Genomic DNA, 8,682 nt, shown 5'->3' with positions numbered 1-8,682 from the left:
CGAGCGTGTCCTCGCCTGCAGGGCCTGGCGTGACCGGCTCCCATGCAAGTGAACGAGCTGCAGGAGATGCCGCTACTCCCCCGTCCTCTAGGCAATCTGGCCGAGTGACGGAGACGGTGTAACTCATCGTGAACGGCTCTGTTGCAGCTGTGGGGTCATCCCACTTCCAGCATGCGCCTTCGTCAAAGACCACGTCGCGGGACACGTGAACGCGCCCAGTCCCAGGGTTGAAGACACGGTAGCCCTTGGTTCCTTCCTCATAGCCAATGAAGACCATGGGCGTGCTCCGATCGTCCAGTTTCTTCAGCATGGGCCTGGCGGTCTTGACATGTGCAACGCATCCAAACACACGAATATGCCGAACACTAGGTTTTTCACCGTGTCATACCTTGTACGGAGTTTTTCCTTCGACGTTGCGCGTAGGAGATCGGTTCAGGAGGTAAACAGCGGTGGTGACCGCCTCCCCCCAGAACTTAGCCGGCATGCCCTTCGCCTTGAGCATGCTGCGCGCCATGGCGACCACTGTCTGGTTCCGTCTCTCCACCATCCCGTTCTGCTGGGGTGTGTACGACGTCGTAAGCTGCCGCTTAACGCCTTCTTCGGCACAGTATTCCATGAACACCGCCGATGTGAACTCGCCACCCCGGTCCGTACGGAGCGCGCGCTGGGGCCACCCCGCCTCGACCTCGACGGTGGTCTTGAAGCGCCTGATCGCGGCTTGGGCCCTGTCCTTGGAAGCAAGAAGGACCAGCCACATATACGTGCTTAGGTCATCCATGAGGAGCAGGAAGTATCTCTTCCCCCGGGTGTCGGCGGCGAGATCGCGCCGCACGGATCACCATGCACGAGATTGATCAGGTTATCGGCGTGCCACTTCGCGTGCTGTGGGAACGGTGCCCGCCGCTGCTTGTCGGCGAGGCATGTGTTGCATAGTTCGTCGACGTGGTTGATCCGCGGGAGGCCCTGCACCATCTCCTCTCGAGCTAGCTTCTACAACGCCTCGAAGTTCAGGTGTCCCATGCGCGCGTGCCAGCACCAGGACACGTCGTCATAGCGCACATTCATGCACTAAGGCTGCGCCGGCTTGACGCGAAGCACGTAGAGGCGGTTGCTATTGCGCTGAACCTTGGCGAGGAGCTGGCATCGAGTGTCGAGCACACACAGCTCCACGTGCTCGATCGTGACCCGGCAGCCGACCTCGCCCAGCTGCCCGAGACTCACTATGTTCGAGCGCAGACGGGGTATGAAGTACACCCTGGTGAGCGCGCGCTGGCGCCGGTCTTGGCACGTGAACATCACCGTGTTGCGTCCGCAGATGTCCACCACGGACCCATCTCCAAAGCGCACGTTCCCGCCCACGCCGGTGTCCAGCTCGACGAAGAGTGACCGATCCCGGTCATGTGATTGCTCGCGCCGGTGTCAAGGAACCATGCCGAGCCGCGACGCTCGCCGTCACGCCCGGGCAGCATGCCGGCGCGCTCTTCGTTGAGCATGACGATCTCCGATGGCGGAGCAGGGGCCTCCAGCTCCTCTGTGGCCTCCGTCAGGGCACACACCGACGCCAGGAGGAGGGCAGGGTCGGCGTCGTCGTCGCTGGCAGCCTTCACAAGGTGCGCCTGTTCGCACTTCCTTGTGTTGTAGTCCCGTGCCCAATGACCCAGCTTCTTGCAGTACCTGCACTGGTCTGTGGGGCGAGGGCCGTTGCGCGAACCGCCGCCCCGGCCGCGTCCTCGCCCACCGCGCCCCCTGGAGTTGGACCCAGAGGCGTCGGTGCCGTCGCCGTTGTTGATGTTGCCGTCGGCGCCGCTGCCGTTGTCGCCGTTGCCACGCTCACGGTTCTTCCGGCGCACGTCCTACTCCACCTCCGTCATCAGGAGGGTGCCGGAGCTTGAGCCGTCGGAGTCGTCGAGGCCGTAGCGCTCCTCCATAGAGCGGAGCCGCCCCGTCAACTCCTCGATCGTGAGAGTGCTCACGTCGAGCAGCGTCTCGATGGCAATCGCCACCTGTGAATAGCACCATGGAACAACTCGAAGGAACTTGGTGACTACCTTTGCATCTTCAATGTTGTCTCCGACAGTGCGCATGTTGTTGACGAGGGACGTGATCCGCATCCCGAACGCATCGACGGATTCCCCATCCTTGAAGGAGATGGACTCGAATTCGCTGCAGAGGCGTTGCGCCGTCGCTTGGCGCGCCCGCTCGACGCCCATCCTCAGCACCTTCACCGCCTCCCACGCCTCCTTCGCGGACGGCTTGACAGCAAGGATGCCGTGCATGTCCGCGGGCACGGCGCGCAAGATCGCCGCCATGGCCGCACTGTCCTCGCGCTCGACGTCGCACCCCAGCTCAATTGCATCCCAAAGGTCCTGGGCCTTCAGGTTGACCTTCATGACGAGTGCACACTCGGTGTAGTTGGTCGAGGTGAGCTCGGGGTAGACGAACGAGCCGCCGCCGTGCTCCCACACGACGCGCTCCTGGACCACCATGGCGCGGCTACTGCGCCTGGTCCTACTCCTTCCCCGTCGCAGCGACGGAGGAGTCAGGGACCTCACCGGCGAGCGAGCGCCGCCACGCCCATCGGCGGACATGGTCGCGGGATCGAGAAAAACGGCTCTGATGCCACTTGTTGCGATCAAAACGAGCGAGAGAGAGAGAGAGTTTTGTGCTGCGCAATTCTGCAACTTTTCTGCTTCGGCCTCCTGCCGTTTTATTCAGTGCGAAAGAAAACACATTACACGCGATCAGCCCACAATCGATCCAGACATGCCATCCCACGTTCACGATGCATGAGAGTCGGTCGTGCTGCTCGTAGCTACTCGCCATGGTGCGCACGTATTGTGGCCCTGACCTAATCTTTAGGGAAAGAAAAATTGAATCCTAACAGACTAGCTAACTCAAGGAAACAACGAAAGCTGGAAAAACTGACGACGCAAGACGGGTTCAACCCCAACAGTTATGTACTTTGTTTGGATAATTATTGCTTTTATATGTAGAAAGTGAGGTGAAATCCTATTGCGAAAGACAAGAGGGAGTAGAAGGAGGGTGTAGCGTTCTGCATGCGGGAGATGTCAGATGCTGATCTGACGGCTGCGAGAGGACAGATCGAACGGCTCAAGAGAGCACCGTTCTGGATCCTGGCCGGACGGCCGGCGCCACCGCCCTCCGGACCCTGCAAAGAAAACAAAATGAAACAGAGGCACACAGATCTCTCCACCGCGAAGAACAGTGCCTCCTGCGTTCTTCACCATCTGCAAAATATCTCGCCCCCTTGCGCTCGCCCGGAAAGACTAGGGTTTCAGGGTTCTCCTCATTCGGAATCAGTCTGGGACTTGCCCTTCAAATTTGACTGGAGACAGAGCCGTCCTCCCCCGGCCCATCCACGGCGGCCACCATTTCTGTCCCGTTCTTCTCAATCGGCATATCTCCGCTGGTTGGTTCGTGGTACGCACGGATTCGATTTCGTTTTTGCCCTTCCTTTCCGCTTCGGTTACTTGATTGATACAGGCGACAAGGAAACCAGTATTATCAGTAGCTAGGTTAGCTCGACCCTCTAGTTACATTGTTGTTCCGTTAATGTCGTATAATCGAATGTGCAAGCTGCGAAGTAAGCAAGTAAAGCACTGTACTGAATTTAGCTTATTGTTGATGTCTTGATGATGCGTTTAGTAGCTTCTTTCTTTGCCCAGCAATCTGATGAACACAACAATTATCAATTTTGATTGTAAATTATCTTCAGATGCTTCATTTTGATCTCATTATAGTTTATCTTTTAGTCCAGCACTCTGGATACTCAGTCCCAACTAGCACTCGATGGAGGATCTCCCGGAGGCACTGCTGGCAGAGATCGTCAAGAGGGTTATCAAAAGAAGTGACTTGAATTCTCTTTCCCTTGTCTCCAAGCGTCTCTTCGCCATCCAGGCTGAACAAAAGGGATCCATCCGGGTTGGTTGTGGCCTTTGCCTTGCCACTGAAGCTTTGGTGTCACTCTTCTCCCGGTTCCCCAATTTGTGGAAAGTAGAGATCGATTACGCTGGCTGGACACCTTCCCACGGGGATCAGTTAGACAACCATGACCTCTTTGTGATTATATCTTGCTGTCCCTCTCTGACCGATCTCACACTAAGTTTCTGTTCACAAATCGATGACACCGGTCTTGGTTATCTATGCTACAGCGAGAAATTGACTTCCCTCAGGCTGAACTCTGTACCTGAAATAACTTCTAGTGGACTTCTCTCGGTCGCAGTTGCTTGCAAGAGTCTGTCTTCCCTCCACCTTAGCAACTGTGAGAAAGTAGGCAGTACCGAGTGGCTGGAGTATCTAGGCTTGAATGGATCATTGGAAGAACTTGTACTCAAGAATTGCAGTGGAATCAGCCTGTATGACCTCATAATGCTCGGTCCAGGAAGGATGAAGCTACGCAAGTTTGAATTTCGAATGGGTGGATTATGGGATGTTCATGAGGGATATGGTCATATGGAAATCGATGGTTAGTCATGAAACTGACAATTGATGTTCCATGATTGTTGTTTGGTTTATGAGCAGTTAATTTTGGGGAAATTGCCAGCGAGAAGAATGAGATTTCGAGGGTCTTCTAGTTGACTATTTTCTTTGAGATGTCTTGCTGTAATATCTGTCAGCAGGAGACTTAATAACACGGCAAATTATTGGAGCTTTCATCAATGAAAATGTAAACATCCTGGACCGTTACAGTGGAAAACAGTACAAGAATGCCAGCCATGCAGTTGCTCTGGCTAGTGCTTGGCCTAAGAAGCAGGAGGGACATGCAGATAGAAAACTAATTCATGGTACTTTATCCCTTGGTAATTCTATTACTTTGCTGTAACAAATGTAAGAAGGCATGGTCAGTTGTTCTGCTATGATGGCATTCAGGATCCCATTAAAGAACAATTCATTACAAGACTGTTGATCACTTCTTTCCACGGATTATTCCAGATGCAGAAGTAAACTCAGAAGGATGATAGAATGGTACCATCCTCAAATGGTATGGGGTGCACAGCCCTGAAAGTATGGAATTAGTATACACTGGTGGTTTTCCCATGTTACTTGAAGGCTATCATCTTTTATGGAGCAGTCTACTCTCGGAAGGTATGCATGACAGTCTCCGTTGTTTTATGATGCCTAAGTGGACCTTATTTTGCATGTGTGATCAGGCTTCACCTTTTGTCGAAAAAATCAGGCTTCACCTCTTTATAAGACAAATTCTCCTATTCAATATTCCAGCCAAAAATGGGAGAATTAACAACACGATCGGTTTAAGTGGCAGGTGCTCACGGTCTTCATCAGCTAGTTGCCCATGGGGTCAGTGGTAAGATGTAGCTGAAGAAAGCTCTCTGTATTCTGCAATTGTATGAAATTTGGGCAGCCATGTGGGTCCCAGAAGGCAAAACAAAAAGCTATTGAGATGATGCTTGATAAGTTATTGCAAATTTTCACTGTGGTTTGCAGCTGTTATGTAGTCTAGACAATATAAAAATAACCACTAGGGAAAATATAATCTGCTTACTTAGTGTAAACTAAATTAATTGCTACGTAATTGCTATATTGTTGTACTAATTCCTAGTTCAAATTGGATCTTCATCCTGACAGGAAATTTAGAATGTTTTATTGTATTTGCCCATCATTTCTGTATGTCATAATAAATGAAGTTGCCCAAATGAGAGGCTGATTTTATGAGATCCATTTTCTTCCTTGATGGATAAGAGAAGGAATCCAAATCCATGAATTAAGTACATAATTTGCCAGATCCGTTTCTATCGATGCAACTACAGAGGCCTTACATTCTTGTACTCCATATGTGGTTTATTAGCACATATATAACAAAGAATTAAAGCGGCTGAGAGCATCTCCAACAGAGGCGCACATTTTCTTTACAGCGCGTGCAAGGGCTTTTTTTTTCCGTCCGAGTAGACAATTGCTTCACCGGGCGCTGCAAATTTTAGCTTGTCGTTGTAATGCTTCAATAGGTGCGCTAAAGATACAGCGTGCCGCTCATATTTCAACCATAGTTCATAGATAGAAACTACTCCTCGTCGATAGTTTATAGATAAAAACATAGTTCATAGATAAAAAAAGATAAAAACTACTACTTGTCGTCTTCCCCCGACTCGTTGGTGTCCTTCCCGACTCCTCCGTCGTGATGAAGGCGTCAACTCACTGTTCATCGTTGGGGTCGACCTAGGTCGACGCTTCTTTGAGCTTGATGTTGAAGAGCGCGACCTGCTTTCGCATACGTATGTCCTCGCGATAGGCGGCTTGCTACGCCCTCCTCTTCATCCTCCTTTGCGCGAAGAATTCGCGTTCGTCGAGGACGTCGTGCGGGAACTGTTGGCACCACGTCGTTATGGCCTGCTCGTCCATCTCAGCAATGCCGAATACGTATGTCCTCGCGATAGGCGGCTTGCTACGCCCTCCTCTTCATCCTCCTTTGTGCGAAGAATTCGCGTTCGTCGAGGACGTCCTGCGGGAACTGTTGGCACCACGTCGCTATGGCCTGCTCGTCCATCTCAGCAATGTCGAGGCGGCGCTCCCGCCTTCGGTTCTGACGACGGTCCTCTTCGGTGACAACCCGTGGGGGAGGCGCTAGCCGATGTGCCCACTCCAGCGTCATCACCTCGGAGAAGTTCATCTCCCTACGAGGCCACCTAGGGCGCCACGCTGTCGCGACGTACACATGGGTGGCCTCGTCGACGGTATCGAACGTGTCGAGGGCGAGGCGCATCTCACCGGAGCGCATCTCAGCGTAGAAGGTGCCGGAGGGGCGTGCGCGGACGCCGCGGTAGCCCGAGCTTCCCAGACGACGCGGCGGCGAGGCGAGAAGGAAGAGCGGCGGAAAGGGCGTGTGGCGAGGTAGAGCGGCGGAGATGGCGCATGAAGGGGCGCTGGATTTATAGCACGCGGGTCGGCACACGCCAAAGCTACCGCGCATGCCTCCGCTTTTTCCCGTGCGTGCATTGTTTTTTTTACGCGTCACTTTTCCCTCGTCCGCTGGAGTGTGCCACGCGGACACGCATGCGTTAAAAGGCATGTTTTTCGCGCGGGCTTTATTTGGCGCATCTGTTGGAGATGCTCTCCTCATGTGCAAAGTTCTGGTCGAGGGGTTCTCACCGGTCGCCATTTTTTTGCCTTCTCACGTCAAAAATGAAGAAAAAGATACGTTTGAGGGAAACTCGCCGCTTTATTCGTTAACGATGTTTATAGGTACACGAATAGTGTCGTGGGAACCCCCCCGCCAGACATGTCTACCTAGACCCAAATTACATGCAAACTTTGCGAGGTTGTGAGCCTCAAAGTTGTGGCTCCTAATCTCATGAATGAAATTACAAGAAAGGAAACTAGTACTATGAGCTATTATTTCATGCACAATGGTTGAGTGCGGTCCTCCGGTGCCTTGATTGATGTCGTTGATAACATTCTGACAATCTGAAGCGATGGTGATGCGATGGAGACTAAGGTCCTCCGCCAGTGCTAGTCCTTTCCATCACACGTATGATTCCAAGATAACCGGGTCGTTTGTTCCCCGGAACACCACAACTGAAGAACCCAGATAAGTGCCGGTCTGGTCCTTGCAAATCGCAGCTACCGCTCCTCCATGTCGATGCCGTGCCATAGCCCCATCTACATTGAACTTGTTGTGCTGGTAAGGTGGGGGAGCCATTTCTCCCCAGCAGGTGCAGCCGGGACACGAGCCGGCCGAGACCCACCATGCAGCGGGATTTGTTCTAGCTCGCTGATGTAGGAATTAACAAAGGAGAACACATGGTAGGGGCTGTGGAAGATTGCTTCGTGAATTGCTTTCCTCCTTGCATATCATATGGACCATAATCTAATCACCATCCTCGCACACTCTTTCTGATTCACCGTTTCAGTCAACTCGAAGAGCCAATTCTTGGCATTGACTTCAGTATTTCTTGTCATTTTAGAGACAAGATCCCCGTCTGTGAGCGCCCATGTGCACCTGGCATTAGTGCAGTCATTGAGAGCGTGACGCCAGGAGTCGGTGCACCCGCACAACGGACATGAATCAACCTACGCCATGTTGGTGCTTCAACACGTCCATCATCAACAGAGAGTGTCTTGCCAACCTCCCAAAGTTGTTAGAATCGCGATTCTGAATCGGATTGGAACTCCATTGGTACGATCGTGAATCGTAGAATCTTAACTACCAGGATTGTAGAAACTTAGATTCTATGGGCAAAATCGTAGAATCGGAGGGGCTATTTTGGATAGTAAGATTTTAAGATTCTAAGACTTGAGTCATGATTCTGACAACTTTGCAACCTCCACACAAAGATTTTCACATTCGATGGGACCAATATGTTCCAAAGGGAAGTCCGTGAATTGCCTCCCCGTGTTGTATCCGAGAGACCAGCCCTTCCTTCCAGCCAATTCTCTCTCTGAATTTTTGTTGTGACCATGAGTTTGTAGGAGGAACTCACTTTGAACCCCCCCTTCGGATCAGGGTGCCACACCCAAAAGTCTTGAGTGTTTCTGGTGCATACCGGGATCCTCAAAATCGCATCAACATCGGTTCTCAAGAAAGTAGATCGAATGATCTCTTCATTCCAAGCACCCATAGCTAGCAGTAGGAGTTCTAAAACCGTCGTTGGAGGATTCGGCAGCAGAGAGGTGATTGGTCGCAAAGACGCCTCCTTAGGGATCCAA

At 52.2% G+C, this 8,682-nt stretch overlaps 2 protein-coding genes across 7 annotated transcripts; one reads left to right on the top strand and one right to left on the bottom strand.

Annotated features, from left to right (window-relative positions):
• The first annotated feature begins 3,197 nt into the window (after positions 1–3,197).
• LOC123397756 (F-box/LRR-repeat protein 14-like) lies at positions 3,198–5,694 on the top strand. Of its 6 annotated transcripts, none has more exons than XR_006610019.1 (3): positions 3,198–3,441; positions 3,774–5,106; positions 5,285–5,694. XR_006610019.1 is itself a non-coding variant. In XM_045092293.1 (2 exons), exon 2 carries the CDS (start codon positions 3,811–3,813, stop codon positions 4,489–4,491), a length of 681 nt encoding a protein of 226 aa, XP_044948228.1. In that variant the 5' UTR covers positions 3,198–3,441; positions 3,779–3,810; the 3' UTR covers positions 4,492–5,694. The 6 variants fall into 6 exon arrangements, 2 of the variants coding, with proteins under 2 accessions (XP_044948228.1, XP_044948227.1); XR_006610021.1 differs by having other exon boundaries at positions 5,279–5,694; XR_006610020.1 differs by having other exon boundaries at positions 5,242–5,694.
• Positions 5,695–6,276: 582 nt separating this feature from the next.
• On the bottom strand, positions 6,277–6,754 carry LOC123397786. Its single transcript, XM_045092319.1, has 2 exons — positions 6,426–6,754; positions 6,277–6,295 (listed from the first exon to the last, which is right to left on the bottom strand). The coding sequence occupies exons 1-2, from the start codon at positions 6,752–6,754 to the stop codon at positions 6,277–6,279; spliced, it is 348 nt and encodes a 115-aa protein (XP_044948254.1).
• Between the last annotated feature and the right edge of the window lie 1,928 nt (positions 6,755–8,682).

The sequence above is a fragment of the Hordeum vulgare genome, chromosome 5H, assembly GCF_904849725.1.
Source record: "Hordeum vulgare subsp. vulgare chromosome 5H, MorexV3_pseudomolecules_assembly, whole genome shotgun sequence".
Classification (NCBI taxonomy): Eukaryota; Viridiplantae; Streptophyta; class Magnoliopsida; order Poales; family Poaceae; genus Hordeum; species Hordeum vulgare.
The sequence above is the reverse complement of the archived record's forward strand: the minus strand, read 5'-3'. Positions and strand labels throughout refer to the sequence as shown.

Bases quoted from the DNA above. Each gene is read 5' to 3' on its own strand.
- LOC123397756 (XM_045092293.1), top strand. From the start codon at position 3,811: ATGGAGGATCTCCCGGAGGCACTGCTGGCAGAGATCGTCAAGAGGGTT.
- LOC123397786 (XM_045092319.1), bottom strand. From the start codon at position 6,754: ATGCGCTCCGGTGAGATGCGCCTCGCCCTCGACACGTTCGATACCGTC.